Source organism: Psittacula echo (genome assembly GCF_963264785.1).
Source record: "Psittacula echo genome assembly, chromosome: 6".
Classification (NCBI taxonomy): Eukaryota; Metazoa; Chordata; class Aves; order Psittaciformes; family Psittacidae; genus Psittacula; species Psittacula echo.
The window spans coordinates 16,300,151-16,319,716 of NC_137743.1; the positions used below are offsets into that span (position 1 = coordinate 16,300,151).

The 19,566-nt window shown below is 53.4% G+C and overlaps 1 protein-coding gene across 1 annotated transcript; it reads left to right on the forward strand.

The window, feature by feature from the left end:
• The first annotated feature begins 1,102 nt into the window (after positions 1 to 1,102).
• Positions 1,103 to 18,510, forward strand: ABCC2 (ATP binding cassette subfamily C member 2). The gene is made up of 32 exons (XM_080621344.1): positions 1,103 to 1,261; positions 1,797 to 1,970; positions 2,437 to 2,562; positions 3,596 to 3,730; positions 4,149 to 4,271; positions 4,596 to 4,651; positions 4,882 to 5,113; positions 5,681 to 5,859; positions 6,473 to 6,650; positions 7,120 to 7,374; positions 7,867 to 7,932; positions 8,423 to 8,560; positions 8,904 to 9,050; positions 9,283 to 9,371; positions 9,450 to 9,512; positions 9,702 to 9,828; positions 9,992 to 10,168; positions 10,271 to 10,438; positions 10,723 to 10,927; positions 11,708 to 11,840; positions 12,267 to 12,372; positions 12,666 to 12,885; positions 13,351 to 13,505; positions 14,541 to 14,696; positions 14,799 to 14,998; positions 15,411 to 15,537; positions 15,903 to 16,004; positions 16,095 to 16,238; positions 16,512 to 16,670; positions 16,916 to 17,082; positions 17,437 to 17,631; positions 18,034 to 18,510. The coding sequence occupies exons 1-32, from the start codon at positions 1,220 to 1,222 to the stop codon at positions 18,161 to 18,163; spliced, it is 4,674 nt and encodes a 1,557-aa protein (XP_080477470.1). The 5' UTR covers positions 1,103 to 1,219; the 3' UTR covers positions 18,164 to 18,510.
• Positions 18,511 to 19,566: the final 1,056 nt, after the last annotated feature.

A 19,566-nucleotide genomic window follows, 5' to 3' on the forward strand; every position in this document is an offset into this window, starting at 1 on the left:
TAGGGATAGCTTTATTTAGGAAAACAAGTGGATTTAATCAGAGAAACCAATAATAATTAACCAATGAACTGAACATTGAACCCTTCTCTGGCATTAATGATAAGGGGGTTGTTCCTGAGCAATTACTCATTGTATCATCCTTGACTTCTAAGTTACCTACTAAATCTAAGAAAAATGAGATAGCAGAATTCTTGCAGTCACCCTAAAGTCCCCTTTTACCTACTGGTCCTCAAGAGCATGCATGATGAAGCAAATTCAGTTCTGGCTTTAAGAGTAGCACCATCTGTATCTGCCCCCACACTTCCACTTTTCTAAGCAGCAGGGTGATGATTTAGTGTCAGTCACCTTCCTCAGGAATGGTCATCTGGCTATCTCAGATGTTGGGGGTTTTGAATGAAATTTATTGAATGAATATTATTTATTTATTGAATATTGAATTGAATATTATATATATTATATATATATTGAATATTGAATTGAATTTATTGAATGAAGATTAGGTCTCTTTTGGGTTTTGTGATCAGACAGCTGCTGTAACATCCAGACAGCACAGAGATGTGAGAAAGAGAGAAGCAAAAGGAAGAGCTGGGAAAGTCTCCAGGTTCTGCAGGCCAGAAGAAGCTGGTAAGAGGAACCCAGACCCTGGAGACACAAAGACCATTGCAGCATGTGGTCAGCTCAGCTGCCAGATGCTGCAAGTTCCTAGGCCTGAAGCACTGCTGGTGTCCTGGGCCTCCATGCTTAGTGGCACATGAGAAAAAGGGTCCTGTCATCTTTGGCTTCTGAAACATGAGCTTTTTGGCAGCATTCAGCAGGGTTGTTCCAGCAGAAGAGGTCTGTTGCACCAAAGTAGTGTCTTCAGTGGGTCCATATGAGCTCATCCCTGTTGGTGTGCACTGATGAAGATGTGGTTTCTGAGCAATGGCTGTGGTGTCCTGCAGTGACTCTGTGACAGTGGGTTCCATACATCTCCCCTTTGATCTCTCTTTCCTCAGTTCCCTTCCCTGGAGCACACGTGGATTCCAAAGCTCCTTTGGTCATTGCTTGGTGTGTGGTGTTGTGCAATAGCACAAAGTTAACAATTAACTGTGTGTCATCAGGGATTTTGTCCCAGCACCACCTGAGAGTGTGTATAGGGACTTTTGTCCCAAGCATCCACCCAGGACTCTCACAGCCAGGCACAGCAAGGGGAAAGAGCCGCTGTCTCCTCTCCTGAACCATGTCGGCAGCCCTGGACGAGTTCTGTGGCTCTGTCTTTTGGGTAAGTGACTGCATCACCCCCATTGCCTGCTCTTGGTGTAGGACACTCAGTGGAAGGGACAGCAGTAGATCCCAAGGCTTCTTTATCTAGTGGGACCCAACTGCCCGCGGTCGGCAGAGATTTTGCTATTTATCCAGGACTGCCATGGCACTGAGCACTGTGCACTGTCTGTGCGGTGTCAATGTAAATGACAGCTCCCTGATTGAGCCCTGTCCTGTTTCAGCCCTGCAGCCCAGCTGGGAACACAGGGCAACCTTTTGGGGGAATGGTTTGAGTCCAGCTGCTGCAGCTGGCTTGGCTTGCCAAGTGGTGGTTGTGAAGGAAGCTTGCCCAGGTTCAGGCAGATAGATGAGTAGGGGGGCATCACCTGGGACCTTGGCTGACAGCTGAAATGCTCTGGCAGGAAAGTGGGTACTGAAGAGAGGAGTGTGATGGGGTGGAGTGGGGTGGGCAAGTGCTGTAGAAATGCTGGCTCTTGTGCTGTGAGGGTCAAGCCACCCCAAGTGACTTGGTTATCTGTCTTTGCTGCCCCCAGAATGCCTCCTACCTTGATCGTCCAGATGCCGACCTGCCAGTGTGTTTCCAGCAGACTGTGCTGGTTTGGATCCCCCTTGGCTTTTTGTGGATTTTGGGTCCATGGCAGGTCCTGCCTATGTGTAAATCCAGAGACAAGAAATCATCTGTGACCAAACTCTACATCATTAAACAGGTAGAGTGGGAATGAGGGGGCACAGATGGCAGGCAGCAGCAGCCTGAGATGGAGGGGTGGTAAGTGGAAAGCCTCTGGGCTGGAGTCAGGTGTGGGATGGAGAGATGAAAAGTGTAGGAGAGAAGGAGCAATGTGCTAGGGCACCAAACAGGACAGAAAGATGAAGGCATATCTAGGACAGAGGGGATAACAGAGCTGGGATACACTGGGAGGGAGGGCAGAAATGTGTACTGGGGTCTCTCGTCTTGTGGGCTGTTACCCTCCAAGTCTAAAATGTGTTAGTGGTCCTGTGGCAGTGCTCCAGCTCCCCAGGGCCCTAGAAACCTCTCCCAGGCCACGTTTGGGTTGGAAAGGGTGTAATGGTGTATGGGACAATGCTTTTACGCCCAACCGTGTTGTGTCCCATTGGTTCCCAGTCCCTCAGTGGGCTGGGTCTCCCCTCATGGCTGCTCCCCTCTCCCTGCAGGTGCTGACGACCTTGCTGATGCTGACGGCAGTGGCAGAGCTGGTCCTGGCGGTTGTAGAGGGGGCACAGCAGGACCCTCTGCCAGCTGTGCAGTACACAAACCCCAGCCTGTACATTGCCACCTGGGTAAGGGATCAGCCGGTCAATGTGCTGTGTCAGGGTGTGAGATCACAGGGCCAAGCAGCAGAACACTTCTCTAGCACAGAGATCAGCAGGAAGATGTGTCCACGAGGTAGATGTAAGCCTGGAAAGTGGGTAGGGACTAGCCCCGAACTGGTGTGGGTGGTGCATGAGGGCAATAGGTTGAGGGCAGGTGTCTGTTTGTACGGTGCTCCTCCTTTTATCCTTAAAACTGACATGGATACTGTGCCTGTGAGAGCAGCTGAGATTTCTGGCAGAAGCCTTGGCAGCAGCAGTGTGGGACTTACAGGACTGATTGCACAGCGTGAACGTCAGACCACGGCTTGCTGCTCTGATGTCTCACAGCTTCCCGTGGGTTGATGCTCCGTTTTGTGCGGGGAGTCGTGAAGTGCCACAGGATACCCAGGAATTGAAGAGAGCTGAGGACATAGGAGCTATTAGCTCCATGGAATATGTGCATGGAAATTGCAGATGTCTTGTGTGAGACATGGGATATTCTAACAGTCTTAAAGCCAAAACATTCATGAGCTACACTTAAAAAGCAAAAGTAACACCCCTGCTTGCTATCTTTCATGTTTTGTCACATCATTTATTTTCACTTGCAGAGTTCATATGAGATTGTAAGGCAAGGGAACTGCTCAGGGAGGCTGCATTACTGGGACCCTGGTCTGGCTTTAGTTCCAGGTCTGAAGGCAATATGCAGGAGACATTTGGGTTGAGAAAATTTGGGGTGAGAAAAACTAAAAAGAAGGTGCCCTGCTGTGATGTCAGGTACCTTCAGCCCTTGCTTTTCCCATGAGGAGCCTGACCTTATGTCTGCTTAAAATAAACCTATGCAATTAACTCCAAAGCTTATGTAGGGTTGGCAGTGAGCTCGGGCACTGGGATCTCAGTGTCTTCAAGGCAGTGAATCCCAGCAGATCGCGGGCACTGGCATCCCAGGATGCCCCAAAGGCAGGTTTAGAGCCCAGACCCAGTCCTGCAGCCTTACCATAACCTCTGATTTTCCTTCCCCCAGCTCCTGGTTCTGCTGATCCACGATGCGCGACGATTCTGCTTGCGCAGAGACTCAGGGATACTTTTCTGCTTCTGGACACTGTCCCTGCTCTGTGGGACATTGCTGTTCCAGTCACTCCTCCGGAGAGCCCTGCAGGTTGGGTTTGGCAGGAAGCTCTCTGCTTCCCCATGGTCTCGTTCTGTCCCCAAACAAAGTCCCTTCAGACTTCATCTCTTGACAAGCTCTCAGTGGTGTCAGTGAGGTCCCAGCTGCTCTAGGGACCTTGGGGAGCCAGAAAAGACCTGAGAAAGAGTTGCTGTTTGAGTCGATCCTGTCTCTCTGGGGAGGCATAAGCTCTCTAGGACCAATTTCTCCTCTTGTGGACTTAAGGGAGGAGGTCAGGGAAAAGCCGGGAGGGGTGGTGAAGGGAAGCTGAGCCAGGACCCAGAGCGAGTTTTGCACAGCCCTGTTGGGCTCAGCTGTATTTACTGTCTTGGGGGTGAACCTTGTCTCTGAGCACTAGATGGCCTTGAGACAAGTTCCAGCAGTCACCCTGGGCTCTCTGTTCTTGCAGGCACCAATCTCTGATATGCCACGGTTTGTCCTTTTCTTCATCTCCTATGGGCTCCAGCTGCTGCTCTTCCTTGTCTCAGGCTTCTCAGACATTGCCCCAGAAACAAAGGAAATCAAGAAGAAGGTGCGAGATCCATGTAGGAGTGGGCTCGGGGCTCAGGGTACCACATCCTGGCTGGTGTCGCATGGGGCAGGGTGGGCTCCATACATACTCCTTCTGGCCCCTGTGGGAGGGAAGACCTGAGGGCTTCTGCAAGGGGCACAGCAAGAGCTGGAGTTTGCAGCCTAGAGCATCTGCATGTGTGTTCAAGGGGGGCTGCTTCTGTTCAAGGTTGGAGTCGGCACAGTTTGAAACCTCTGTGGTTCCCTAATGGCTGGGGATGCTGAGTCAGCTCTTGTCCACACTGTTGATCCCTCAGCATCAATAATGTCTTGGTTTGTACCCTAGAACCCAGAGGTGACGGCCTCCTTCCTGAGCTCCATCACCTTTGAATGGTACAGCAGGTAAGCAGGGCCATGTGGGAGATTGAGCTGGTGAAAGGCAGGGGTGCTTTAGGGCTGGCCCAGCTCTCTTTGGAGGAGCCATCAACACAGGATGCTTGGAGGTAGTAGCGAGAGGCACCACATTCAGTACAATGTGAGCTCAGGGTTGTGAAGGCTCTGCATTTGCAGCAAGGATTCTCCAACTGGTATAGTGCAGAAACTTGCTGAAGGAAGATTTCTCTGACCCACAGCATGGTTTTCAAAGGCTATCGGAAGCCCTTGGAGATAGAGGATATCTGGGAATTGAAAGCTAAAGACAAGACTCAGTCTATTTATACTGTTTTCGAGAAGAACATGAAGACTGCGGTGAGGAAGGCCCAAGCAGAGCTGGAGAAACGGAAACGCAAGAAAAGACGACGGGAAGGTGACTTGGACCATGTGAACAATATAAGCAAGGCCCAGAGCCAAGACATCCTGGTGCTGGTAAATCCCTTCCTACTCTTGTCCTTGCACGGGACTGAGAGATCCAGGTCCAGCCTTGGGGACTAGGGTCATCTCACCTCCCTGCAGTCCACTTTGCTGCAGGACCATGGGCAAGGATGGGCGAATCTATCACAGGGTCTTCCCTGTCTTCAGCAGATCCCCATGTTTTGAGAGACCAAGGAAGTCCCCATCTTTCTGCCCTACAGGAAGACAGGAACCACCCTCAAGTCTGCAGTACAAGCAGCTCCCTTATCTCAGTCTTTCCCTACCTCAGATACCTCCTAGCAACATCACTCTGTGATCACCACTGGCCTCTGATTCTTCCTGGGCTGCCTGGTTTTTGGCCTGAGAGGTTCAGGCTATCTGGGTTTTGCAATTGTCTTTACCACGCAAGATAGGTGTACGGCATGAGCAGAGATCAGTGAGAGGGAATGTGATGGGAGGTAAAGCTAAGGCTTCATTGAGGATACCTGGTCTGGGGTCTGTGGTGCTGCCCTGGGAGCATCCTTGCAGGTGCAAGGAGGCCGCACAACCAGCTCCTTTACTTCTGTGTGGGCTTCCCTCTAGGAGGAGAAGCAGCGAAAGAAGAAGAAGGGAGACAAAGGGGACTCAGGCTCTCACAAGGATTACCCCAGGGGCTGGCTGATAAAAACCCTGTGCAAGACCTTCTGGCAGAACCTCCTGCTGTCGGTGGTTTTCAAGGCAGTGCACGATGTAATCGTGTTTGTCAGCCCCCAGCTGCTCAAGTGAGTCCTTTCTCCCTGTCCGTGTCCATGCTCTCTGTCCTTTGCCCGTGTCCGTGTCTGGCTATGCACCCACCTCCCTGTGTGCGCTGCATCCAACTCCACCATCTCCATTCGTGCACATCTCCCAGCCCCACACCCTGGGGACCTTTTGTGCCCTCACAAAAGATGTGAGAATATGTCGTTAAACTACACAGTTTAACAAAGAACTCATCAGAGCTGGCTACCAGCTCTTACAGATTGTATCTTGCTTCCTGCTTCCTCCATCATTTGTTACACAGTCCTGCTCCTTCCTTGGAGACAGTCTCTTCTTTCAGCCCTTCATGAATTAGTCCATCTCAGCCCAACAGGACCTGCCTGGTTTGTTCTGCAGTGCTGTGCAGTTTCTGTGGATGATCTGACATTAGTTACCCACTGCTGAATGTGAAATGCAGCACCCCTGCACAACAGGGACACCCAGCAGAGCAGAAGTCCCCAGCTTGCTGAGCATCGAGTCAGCTGGTCTGGGTGTCTGTCACTGCTCTCATGAGGGTCCTCCTCCTGTGCTGGTTTGGAACACCCTGCTTGGGTCTGTCTTAATAGAGTGACGGCCTCATGGAACTTCTTTACCCTCCAGGCTGCTGATTTCCTTTGTGTCAGATGAGGAGTCCTTTGCCTGGCAAGGCTATGTGTATGCCATCCTGCTCTTCCTGGCAGCACTGGTCCAGTCCCTCTGCCTGCAGCAGTACTTCACCTTGTGCTTCAAGCTTGGCACACAAGTGCGTACCAGTCTCATGGCTGCCATCTACAAGAAGGTTGGTATAGCCCTGTCGTCTCCCCTGTCAGCTTCTTCTAAGATGTGCTGAGGATACCGGCATCTGCCCCATCAATGTAAGGGCATCTGGGGTGTATGCCTTTTACTTCCTAGGAAGGCACAGGAGAGCTTGGCTTGTGGGACACCCTCCCAGCACTGAGAACACTACTGGTGCTAGTTCTGAGACCTGCATGCTGCAGCTCTGTGCTTGAGAACTGCCAGGGGATGAGAGAGGTTTCTCCTCAGGGCAGCTGCTGCTAGGATTGCTGCATGGGGACATGTTTCTTTGTCCCCAGCAGCCAGTGGCTCCTGGTGTGCAGGCAGTGATGACAGCAGCTATGGTTAGCAGAGGCACCAGGATCAAACCCAGGAGCAGTTTCCACCTGGCCTAATTCCCTGCTCTGCACCGTGCTGCCGGCATCCTTGCTGCTCCCAGCCTGGCTTGCAGTGACTGTGCTTTCTCTCTCCAGTCACTCACCATGTCCAGTGCCACCCGCAAGGAGTCTACAGTGGGAGAGACTGTGAATCTGATGTCAGCTGATGCCCAGAGGTTCATGGACATGGCCAACTTTGTTCACCAGCTGTGGTCATCCCCCCTGCAAATCATCCTGTCCATTGTCTTCCTATGGGGAGAGCTGGGCCCCTCTGTCCTGGCTGGCCTCGTGATCATGGTGCTGCTCATCCCCATAAATGCGTTCCTGGTTGCCAAGTCCAAAACCATCCAGGTCAGTGATGGGTGCAAGGTCCTCCCCGGCCTCCCACTCCTGAGGCTCACTGTCTCACTGTTGCTCCCTTCACTCATTTCCACCCTCCCTTCCCTTCCCTGTTTTGCTGTAGATCTTTCCCAGCCTAGGAAGTTCATCTGACTTGGGCTGGGGGTGTCTCTAGCCTGAGCTAGGGGGTGATCAGCTGAGATGGGCTGGAGACAGGTGAGACCTGTTCTACCATCACAGCTGAACTTGAACAGGGCTGGCAGCAGCCTTAAGGGCTGAAAGTGAGATATCACCAACCATAAAATAAAGCTTTAGCTCCTGCCTGATGACAGGGCACTGTTTTAACCCATGTTACCCAGGCCCCCAGCAAGCCAAGGTCCAGCTTTGTGAGATGGCTTCCCTGGGCTCTGGAGCTCACCTTTCCCTTCTCTGTGGCAGCCCAGATGTATTTCAAAGGGTGAGCTGCTGTCTGGTTTAGGTGACCTCTGGTTCTTCCTTTTGTAGGTGAGAAACATGAAGAACAAGGATGAACGCATGAAAATAATGAGTGAGATCCTCAATGGAATCAAGGTGAGCAGTGGGGTGGAGATCCCCAGGCAGCTGCTGCACCCGTCTTCTTGCTGCGCTGTACCTGGGGATATCACACCAGTACAACCCTAGAGCACCAATGTTACAGTCTGGTTTGGGGCCCTTGTCTCTGCAATTCCCTTGGTTTCCTCACCTTTTGAAAGGTTGGATAGGGAGTAACTCTGGGTACCTGGAACAAGACTTGGGAGCCAAGAGAGGGTTTTCTGGAGGTTTCCTGGGTGGCTGTGGTGCTGAGCTGGCTGTCATGGTGCAGAGGGGCTGGCAGTGACCTGTAAGCCAAGGATGAGGCAATGGGTGTGCTGTGGGAAGTGTTATAAGCCATGGGGCAGTTCAGAAGAGGAGAGATGCAGTGGCCAAGCAGGCTTCTGAGCAAGCGAGGAGCTGGAGCTGGAGATGTTGGCCATCAGTGAGCTGAGTGTAGATGTTGGCATTCCCATGAGCCCAGCATCTGCTCACCCTGCTCATCCAACAGATCCTGAAGCTTTTTGCCTGGGAGCCCTCATTTGAGAAGCGAGTCAATGAGATCCGGGCACGTGAGCTCAAGGACTTGTTGAACTTCAGTTACCTGCAGTCAATATCCGTGTTTGTCTTCACATGTGCCCCCTTCCTGGTGAGTGCCAGCAGGCCTGGGGAGAGCTGCACCTTCCTCAGAGCTGTGGTTGGGCTGTGTCCAAGGGGGTGGGAAAGATTGGGAACCTCAGCTGGAGTGCTCCTGAATCAAGGAAGGGGCTGGCTTACAGAGGCTTGGGATGCAAAGCATGGTCCTGGCTGCTGGCAAGAGAGTGTGGTGGAAAGGGGTCCCTTCAGGGTGTTGAGATGGGGCCCAAAGAAGAAGGGAAGCAGGAGGGGAACTGGTCCCCAGGAGGAAGGCACTGCTGAGGCCTCAGGGGATCATGAGGGTCTGGGCTGCACTCAACCATGCTGATGGTGCCTTTCCCTGCTATCTGTTCTAGGTCTCCTTGGCCAGCTTTGCTGTCTACGTGCTGGTGGATGAGAACAACATCCTGGATGCAGAGAAGGCCTTTACTGCCATCTCCCTTTTCAACGTGCTACGCTTCCCCATGGCCATGCTGCCCCTGGTCCTCTCTTCCCTGGTGCAGGTCAGCCCTCACATTGGGCATGGGGATCTTACGATACATCTGCCCAAAACAGCACATGAGGCTCACATGTGTGATGGGCCTTGGATAGCCAGGGGTCAAGTGCATGGGATTCTGTGTGCAGTGGGGTGGGACAGGACTCACATAAGTGACACAGGGGCTCAGAGGTTGGGGCTGATGCTCTGTGTGTGGGGGGTGCTTTGCTTACGGGGCCATCCTCTTTCTGCCATGGTAGACCAACGTGTCGACCGTGAGGCTAGAGCGCTACCTGGGAGGAGAAGACCTGGACACCTCAGCCATCCACCACAGCCCCATTGAAGGCAGGTTACTCCCTGTGGGTCATGGACTGGACCACCCCTGTGCTTTCCCAGCTCTGAGAGATGGCTCTTTTCTGACAGGCAGCGCCGTGCGTTTCTCGGAGGCCACCTTTGCCTGGGAGCAGGATGGGGATGCTGCAATAAGAGAGTGAGTGCTCTGTGCTATGCTGTGGGCAGATGGCTGGGGATTGGGAGTCTTTCTGTGTGTTATTTCAGGCTGGAAGTCACCTCTCACAGTGCTGCTAGAAATGAGTGCTCCAGAGACACCACTCTGTGCTGGTCCCATGCAGGAGCTGGCAGATGACCTGGCAGTGCTCATAACCTCATGTCTTTGCAGTGTTAACCTGGACATCATACCCGGGAGCCTTGTGGCCGTGGTGGGGACTGTGGGCTCAGGCAAGTCTTCGATGGTGTCAGCCATGCTTGGAGAGATGGAGCATATCAAGGGACACATAAACATCCAGGTGAGAGGAGCTGGCACAGGAGACTGCTTGGGAGCTCAGTGGGGAGATAGCAGGGCAGGACTGGTCATAGAATGGTGCCTGTGGGCAAGGACAGGCTCCAGCAGGTGGCTGTGCTCAGGCTGATGCTCTGACGAGGCAACTCTTCTTGTCTCTCTCTTTCCAGGGCTCCCTAGCTTATGTCCCGCAGCAGGCCTGGATCCAGAATGCCACACTGAAAGACAATATCCTTTTTGGGTCAGAACTGAATGAAGCCAGGTATCAGCAGGTCATCAAAGCCTGCGCCCTCCTTCCAGACCTGGAACAGCTGCCTGCAGGTGACCAGACAGAGATTGGAGAGAAGGTATCAGCCCTGGGCACTATGGGTCGCCAGAGCACCTGCAGCAGAGGACAGAGCTGTTGCTCTGTGCCAGCCCAGTGCTCAGAGATGTCCTTTCTGTTCCAGGGCATTAACCTCAGTGGGGGCCAGAAGCAGCGGGTCAGCCTGGCCAGGGCAGTGTACAGCAATGCAGATATCTATGTCCTGGACGACCCGTTGTCTGCCGTGGATGCTCACGTCGGCAAGTACCTCTTCGACCATGTGCTGGGGCCAAAAGGGCTGCTGCAAAATAAGGTGAGCTCTGCTGCCCTTCCCACCACCCAGCCAGGCAGGGAGGGCACCGGAATTGTGCTGACCATTCAGGAAGCCTGAGGTTGCTTGCTTGGGAACAGAGGGGTCCTGTGGCTTTCATGTGAAGCTGCAGCAAGCAGGAGAGGCCTCATGGGTCCTCAGTGTCCGTAGAGCCAGGCGTTGATGAGCAAAGAGGTCCACAAGTAGGGGGTAGTGAGCCTGCAAGCCCATGCCTGGGGGCCACACAGTTCTGTGATGCTCACTACCCTGCAACCCCTTTATTGCAGACACGGATCTTGGTGACGCACAGTATTAGTTTCCTGCCCCAGGTTGATAACATCGTGGTGATGGTGGCAGGAGCAGTGTCCGAGCAGGGCTCCTATGGCACCCTGCTTGCAAACAGGGGTGCCTTTGCCCAGTTTCTGAACTTGTATGGCAGACAGGAGGAGGATGCTTCAGAGAAGGAGGATGCTTCAGAGAAAAACACCACAGGTACTGGAAACACAACGGGGCTGTGTGTGTGTCTTGGGGATATGAAAAACCTGGCTCTGTCCAGCTTAGATGCTAGTGGTGGATGCTGTGAACCCTACCCAGCTTATGGCAATCTGCAGCACAAGAACTTTCTGCCTATGATTTGCATCCAGGCATTGGGTTGAACAGCCAGCAAAAGACCTGTCTAAATTTTTTATTCCCTTTTTAGTTCATTTATGTTTATGGGTCCTATAATCTTATGTGGCAACAGGCTCCATATCTTAGTGATGCTGGGGTGAGAAAGATCCTTTGGTTTATAAACATGTGGTTGGATAACTATTCATCTTTATCATGTCCCCCACTGCTATGGGGAGGAGTGGTGTCAGTCAGGTGGATGCTCACCCCAGTTTTCCAGCTGGAGCCTGGCTTTTCCCAGTCCATCCCCACAGGATCCACCTCCACCTGCTCAAAGAGATGCTCCTGAATGGGAGTGATAGGACCTTCCAGATCTTGCACCTATTAACAAGCACAAATCTCTGCTTGAGGTCCTACCAGTGGTACTGGGATAAGTCAGCAGCAGGGACTACCTCTATGCAGGCCTTTAGCTGTGTCCCCTGTCTGTTCTTCCTCCAGCACAATGGATTTCTTCCTCTTGGTGCTATACTAGGCTTACAGCAGTGCTAGAGGTATGATGTGTGGTGGTAGGACAGCCTGAGCCTGGGGTGTAGCAGATGTGTAGTGCATGGGATCTGCTCTCTCCTCAGTGCCTAACCCTACCTTCCCTCATCCCTGTGCTTGTAGATATTGCCTTAGCTGGGGATGAAGAGCAGGGTAATGAAGATACTGAGCCTTCAGTGGAAGAGGGCCCTGATGATGTAGTGACCATGACCCTGAAGCGAGAGGCCAGCATCCATCGGAGGGTGTTCAATCGCAGGTAGGACTTGACCTGAACTCTGAGCTTTCTCCCCTGCCCCCTGCACTGCTCCTTTGGAAACAGGGGTCTAGGGGCTTCCTGGGGAGGTTCCTGCTGGGATCCTCCCTCCTTGCTCCTACCACCAGCTGGGCTGGGTCAGGAGCATCTGATCTTGCCTTTACTCACATCAGTGTATCACAGCCTTACCCTGCAGTCTTCCCTGAAACTCATGCTGTTGGCGGTTCTGCTTTTGGGGATAATGGCTATGATTTCATGGCTAAAAATGCCTCGGGCTTCCACAAGGCTCAGTCAAAGCTGCCCCAGTTAGGACATTATTTCCCAGAGGGCTCTAGCACTTGAGTCCCAGTGCAGCATAGGGATGGCCCCCCAGGAGAGTAGGACCCATCCAGCACCCTGTGACTAATGGTGCCCATCACCTCCTTGCAGTATTAGTAAAACCAGCACTAATTCCTGGAAGAAGGCCCAGGAGGAGCGCCCCAGGAACGTGAAGGGCCAGAAACTGATTGAGAAAGAAGCTGTGGAAACTGGCAAGGTGAGGATGGATGGATGGATGGATGGATGGATGGATGGATGGATGGATGGATGGGAGTGCTGTGCTGCCCTGGCTCAGTGCTGCAAGACCCAACTCTGGCTCAGAGAAGCAAGTGCTGTCTGCCTGAGGCTTCATTGCAGTCAAGAGACACTGAAGGATACAGAGTGGTGGGAAAGAAAGTGGAGGGGAGCACCATGGGCAGCAAGGCAGGAGTGCCAAGGGTGTGCTGGGTGTCGCTGGCTGCGCAGCTGGGTGTTTGCTGGGCAGCATTGATGGGCTGAATTGGTCTACAGGTGAAGCTTTCCATGTACCTGCGGTACCTGCATGCTGTTGGCTTGTGGTATTCTTTATGGGTTGCCATGGGCTATGTTGGACAGTATGCTGCCTTCGTGGGTACTAACCTGTGGCTAAGCGCCTGGACTGACGATGCACAACGCTACCTGAATGAGACCTATCCCGTGGAGCAGCGAGACCTGCGGATCGGTGTCTTTGGGGCGCTGGGGGTGTCACAAGGTGAGTGTGGGAGCACAGGGGGTCCTGTCCACCTTGACTACAAGGGATATGGCTTGCAAGGCCTCCAGCCAGCAGTGCAGCAAGCAGCAGGGCAGCCAGCATTGTGCTCCTTTGCATGCTGCTGCCTTTCTTCTGGCTTCTGGATGAACTAGAGACCGATACTAGTCTGAAGCCAGCACAGATTGTCCCAGGGAGTCTGTGTAGCCCCTTAGGTTGAAGATTACTGTCCTTATCATTTTGGAGATAGTGCTAGGGCCCAAGGCTTTCCAAAAGGGTTCAGTGTTCTCCTTCTGTGGTGGAACACAGTTACTGGGGCCTCCCAAGAAGATGGGATGAGGGACTATGACAGTGGCTCACTGCAGAGCTGCTGCCTTGGAGCTGCTAGATTTGTCCCTTGAGCCAAAGGGTGCCTGAGATCAGTGTGAGGTATGAGTTGGTGATGACCATCCTGTGCTCTCCTTGAAGCTCTCTTCCTGCTGTTTGCAACCATCCTGTCTGCCTATGGTGCCAAGCGAGCCTCCCGAGTAATGCACCAGCAACTGCTCAGCAACATCCTGCGTGCGCCCATGAGCTTTTATGACACGACTCCAACGGGCCGCATTGTCAATAGGTTTGCCAAGGTAAGAGAACAGCCCCAACAAGGAGAAGCTGTTTGTTCCAGCAGGTCTGCAGAGCATTGGGTGGCAGCTTAAACCTGTTGCTGTTCAGCACTGAATAGATGAGCCCAGATCATTGCCTGGAAGGGCCAGAAAGGTGGATGTGAGCTATCTGCAGGGGGGCTAGAACTAGATGATCTTAAGGTCCTTTCCAAACCTAACTATTTTATGATTCTATGAAGCAAACCACATCCTGGGCTATGCTAGGAGAAAAGTGGCCAGTAAATCATGGGAAGTTACTATCTCCTCTGCTCAGTGCTAGGGAGGCCACACCTGGATAGTGTGTCCTGTTTTGGGACCACTTGGTCAAGAGGGATTTGAAGAAAGTGTGAAGAGGGTCCCAAGTAGGTTACTAAGAGAGGCAGGAGCCTAGAGCTCGTGTCCCATAATGAGATGTCCTTCTGGTTATGGACTCTCAACAAATATACTATTGGCTATGTAAATGAAGCTCATAAGACAAAGAGAAAATAAGAAAGGAGAGAGAATACAGATAAGTAGTTTCAAGTGTGCTGCTACTCCACTTCTTCCTTTGGTGCCACCTCTTGATTTGGGGGAATAAAAATCTCTCTTGAGAGCAAGCCTATGGGCCTACTGGGTTTACTCTGAGATGAGAAGCATGTGGTGCTCAGACAGAAGATGGATGATGACCAGCTGGAGACTTCAGTGTACCTGCATGGACCTGGAATCAACCCTGTCTCTCTGCCTTAATTCCTGATCCCGCATCCTCAGTCCAGATGAAGATGCAACTCCCAAAGCTAATCTGTGCAAAAGGGATTATTATAGAAAGCTTCTCTGTTAAATCAGCTATTCCTAGTTTAAGAGCTGTGGCCCTAACTGGGATTGTGACCCTAGCACAAATTCAGTGTCATCCAGTATTCCTGCAAGTGTCTGGCACTGCGTTGCCACACAAGTGTGTAGGGACCTGTATGTGTGGGGTTTGGGTTCCTACTCCTCTCTTGGGTCACTGATTCCTTCTCCACATTTCTTTGTATGTTCCAGGACATCTTCACAATAGATGAGACCATTCCCATGTCCTTCCGCAGCTGGCTCTCCTGTTTAATGGGCATCATTAGCACACTGCTCATGATCACCTTGGCCACCCCGTTCTTCGCTCTTGTTATCATTCCCTTGAGCATCTTCTACTATTTCGTGCTGGTGAGTAACTGGGGCTTGAGAGAAGCTTCTGCCCTGCTTAGAGCAGCATCTTGGTCACTGCCAGGCTTTCTGTTGGTAACTAACCTGTGTCCCTCATTTCAGCGCTTCTATATCTCCACGTCACGCCAGCTACGGCGTCTGGACTCTGTCACCAGGTCTCCTATCTACTCCCACTTTGGTGAGACAGTGTCAGGCCTTTCTGTGATCCGGGCCTATGGACACCAAGCACGGTTCCTGCAGCAAAATGAGATCACCATGGACATAAACCAGAAAAGTGTTTACTCCTGGATAATCTCAAATAGGTCAGTTTTACCCCTTGGGCCCCTTATTCACAGCCTGCAGCACCCCTGCCCAGGGGCTTCTGTGTTCAGAGGGAGGTCCCTGAGAGGCTGCAGTCCCCCCTGTTGATCTCAGGGTCTGCACAGGAACTGGTAGATGCTTTGGGGGTGTGAGGGTTGTACAGCTGGGGCTCTTCTGATGCATGGCATTACCAGCACATGAAGTTATGTTTGAGACATGGACTGACAGATGAAATGAACCTGCTTGCAGAACTGGCCACAGATCACATGTAGGCGCAGGTACCAGGTGTACAGTGCTGGGTTCAGGCCTGGGTGTGCAGGGATGCTGGCGGGGTGCTGGTCTTACTGGTGGGCCCTGTGTTAGGCATAGGCAGATGCCTCTCCCACCACCCCTCAGCCTCCTCTCCTGGTGCAGGTGGCTGGCCATCCGTCTGGAGTTCGTAGGGAGTCTGGTGGTCTTCTTCGCTGCACTTCTTGCCGTGATCTCAAAGGGCACTTTGGAGGGTGGCATCGTGGGTCTGTCTGTCTCCTCCGCCCTCAATGTGAGTCACTGAAAGCTTCTTCTGATTCCAGAACAGGGCTGTTCTGCAGGATGCCGTCCTGTCTGCAGCTCTGATCTATGGAGAGGGATTAGCTGGGGTGTCCCACCACCTGGGGAGCTGCTATGGAACCAGGGGAGCACACATCCCAGTGGGAGGGGATCCATGCTGCCATGGGAAGGAGCAACATCCTGCTGTGGATCAGAGATGCTGCAGCAAAGCTTTTGAAGGGCTGGGGAAGAGGACTGTGGCTGGGGAGTGGCAAGCTAGGGACCAGGACAGGGATGCTCATGCTCAGGCTGAGTTGAGGTGGTTGTCCCTGGGTGCCTGAGGAACTGAGCTCTGCATCCTCTGGCTCTGCCATGCAGGTGACCCAGACACTGAACTGGCTGGTGCGGATGTCTTCCGAGCTGGAGACGAACATTGTGGCTGTGGAGCGTGTACATGAGTACACGAAGGTGAAGAATGAGGTGAGGAGACCGGGGTCCAGGCAAAGAGCACCTACTCTGTGCTACCGAGCACCACAGCATACAGCCCTCCTAATGCTCCCATGTCCCCAGGCTCCATGGGTGACAGAAAAGCGCCCACCCCATGGCTGGCCCAGCAAAGGCGAGATCCGGTTCGTTGACTACAAAGTTCGGTACCGACCTGAACTGGAGCTGGCTCTTCAGGGGATCACCTGCAACATTGAGAGCACCGAGAAGGTGAGGACTCCTCTGCTTCTGTCCTCACTGCGCTCCTTCCAGAGCGACACTGCATTAGAATTGGTTTTGTCCTCTTGGCTTCAGCCTGTTGGCTGGGGGCGGATGGTGACAGGATGTGGCTCCTGGGGACTCAAGCTGCAGGGTAGGGACCAAAGGAGACAGTCTGAAAGATGGCAGTTGCAGATGCAGGGCAGGAAGTCACACCAGATCAACATGGAGAGCATCTGCCCTGTTTTCATAGCTGGCAGCTGGTCCAAATCACTGCTTCCACAGGTCGGGGTCGTGGGCCGGACTGGGGCTGGAAAATCCTCCCTCACCAACTGCCTCTTCCGGGTGCTGGAGGCTGCTGGAGGGATGATCCTCATTGATGAGGTGGATATAGCAACGATTGGCCTCCATGACCTGCGCAAAAACCTCACCATCATCCCCCAGGTGAGCCGCTCCATCACCTTTCCTTGTCCCACTGGTGCGTGGCCACCCCAAGCTCTGTTCCCTGGGCATTGCCCTTAGTGCATCCCTGGGTGCCGCAGTGCCCAAGGACTGTGAGCGTGTCATTGCCACCTCCCCTGCTCAGCTGCAGGCGGCAGTGGGGGCTGGATGTGGCCAGACTTGGGGCCTGGAGCCATTGCCCTGCTGAACGGCCATGGCGTGGCTGAACACGGTGCTGTCCCTGACAGGACCCTGTGCTCTTCACTGGCACTCTGCGGATGAACCTGGACCCCTTTGACCAGTACACAGACGAGGAGGTCTGGAAGGCCCTTGAGCTGGCCCACCTGAAGACATATGTACAAGACCTTCCTGGGAGGCTGCTCTACGTTGTGAGCGAGGGAGGGGAGAACCTGAGGTGAGCAGATGGCTGGGGGCATGCCCAGCTCCCCTCCCTTTCCCTGGTCCCAGGAACAGCAGCCTCCAGCAGTGACTGTCCAGGGACGAGGGCAAAGAACCTTCTGGGAATGAAGGCGGGAGAAAACAGTCCATGAGCCAGGGCTGTGAGGGAGCCAGCACACGCCAGCCTCCCCATGGTGGCCCAAAGAGCAAGGCGCTGAGGGACGCAGTGCTCAGGGTGGCAGATGGTCAGTAGGGGAAGGCCCGGGTGGGCTGGGCAGGCACGGATAGGGGTCAGGGCAGTGCGTGGCAATAGCTTTCAGCAGCCCTGCTGGTGTCCACCTGGTAACTCCTGTTCCCCACCTTATCCCAGTGTGGGGCAGAGGCAGCTGGTGTGCCTGGCCCGGGCACTCCTCCGCAAAGCCAAAATCCTCATCCTGGATGAAGCAACAGCAGCTGTGGATCTGGAAACCGATCATTTAATCCAGACAACGATCCGGAGCGAGTTTGCTGACTGCACTGTCCTTACTATTGCCCACCGCCTCCACACCATCATGGACAGCAACAGGTACCGTGGGACAAGGGGACTGGGGATCTGGACTCCTAGGATGGGGAGAGAGGTGGCCAGCAGCAGGAGCAAGGATGCAGCCAGAGGGGCAGGGGCGGATGCAGTGACAGGCCGCAGCATACAGAGGTTCTAGGAGAGAAAGATAAAGGGATGGGAAGGATGTCTGTGCAGTAGTTATGCCTTTGTGGGGAGAAACATTTTTGGGGATCCTTCTTTACAGTAACAGACTATAGAGGTGTTTGTCACATGGAGGAGGGCTGTGCCCTCCTCACCTCTGTGCTGAGGGGTGAACCACAGAACGTGGCTGCAGGAGGGTGAGGGTTGGTGGGTTGTAGTGCCGGTGCCAGCAGTGCTCTCAGCTCAGATCCTGGGAGCTCAGGGCTTCCAATTTTCTGCTGCCAGGGTGATGGTGCTGCAGGCCGGGAGGATTGTGGAATTCGACAGCCCCGAGGAGCTGCTCAGGAAGCCAGGCGTGTTCTCCATGATGGCAAAGGACGCCGGCATCACAAACACAGAAACCACCACGCTGTAGGTGAAGCGAGCAGTGTGTGGTGTGCACGCCCGCAGCTCGCTCCCGCTGGCACTCATCAGGCAGGCACAGGGGAAGTGGAGAGGGCGGCTTCTCTGGGACAGAGGATGCGGACTCCTGAGCTATTAACCTTGCTCCCACACCCTGCCTGCTGTGCACACCAGGGTCTGGAGCTGCCTCATTTATTCCAGTGCAGAAGGGAGATGTTGTCTGCCAGGCAGGGAGACCACAACCCCCTGGGGGTCTTTGTTTTTGTACTTCACCATGCCAGGGGAACCTAGCTGAGAGGTGCTCTAGCACCATGGAACAAAACTTACAGTTTAATCGAAGAGTGAATGTTCTAATTTATTTACTTGTGTAACTGTTTCTAGTCATACAATTAAAAGTCTGACTTTTCAGCATGTAAATGAGCCTCGGTTTGGCTTTAAACCTGACTCGTGTTTGGGGGAAGCTGGTCACACAGGCTACGCAGACACACAAGGGCGAGGGAGTCCAAACTGAGCAGCACAGCTGTACTCCGGCATGAACATTAACTACTCTCTGGCAGCCGAGGTGCAGAAGCCAGGGCCTGCTTGGATTCCCTATGGCTACAGCTCTCTTTGTAGCACAAATAAATACATGAGACAGTCCCTGGCGCTACCCTAACCACTACTGGTGCAGATTTTGGGCTATGGCTCCAGACTGCAAACCTGACTGTGGTGCAGGCACATACACATGCTACGCTGACATGCACACACACAAATTGGGGTGGTGTTTGACAAACTCTTGACCCTTCTTTGTTCTTGAGCATGAAGGCAAGGAGTAGCACTGAGCTTGGCTGCGGGCGTGCAGAGAGTGTGTGCCCCTGCATGCGCTGCCTCCCTGCTTACAGCAGGGCAAGCCCCTTCACCCCGGCTGGTGGTGAGCCACAGAGTGGAGGGGAGAGAGCAGTGCAACCAAATCTGAATGAGTTTTCCTGTGAGGGTTTCCTAGTACCTGAGCTGGACCAAACACCTCAGAAAGGTGAGATGTTCTTCCTGTGTCCAAATGAAAGCTGTGGGCTTTGCCCCCCAGCCCAGCAGTGGCCGGGCACTCCTTCCAGCTCCCAACACTCGCACAGGCACTCCTATACACAAGGACAAATCTTTATTTACAGAGCAGCAGTACAGCAAATACAAACATTGTCCCAAGAGAAGAGAGCGTCACTCCTTCAGGGCACGGCAGCAGTGGGTAGGACACACCACCCTGACAAAGAGTACCGCATCCTGCATGGGGAAGGCCTTGCCCTCCCAGAACATGAGCATGCATCTCCAGTGTCCTGCAGGAAAAGCCCCCAAAAATCAGGCTGGAGGACAGCCTGTGCTTTGCCTTCTGTCCTGCCCCAACTCAAAGCAGCAAGGTGGGCTTGTCAGGGCAAAGATGGGTCT

What these genes read in the sequence shown, in the direction of transcription:
- ABCC2 (XM_080621344.1), top strand. Translation starts at nt 1,220, where the DNA reads ATGTCGGCAGCCCTGGACGAGTTCTGTGGCTCTGTCTTTTGG. An exon ending in TGGCTGCCATCTACAAGAAG is followed by an intron (nt 6,651 to 7,119) that starts GTTGGTATAGCC and finishes TTCTCTCTCCAG; the next exon opens with TCACTCACCATGTCCAGTGC. An exon ending in TCCTCTCTTCCCTGGTGCAG is followed by an intron (nt 9,051 to 9,282) that starts GTCAGCCCTCAC and finishes CTGCCATGGTAG; the next exon opens with ACCAACGTGTCGACCGTGAG.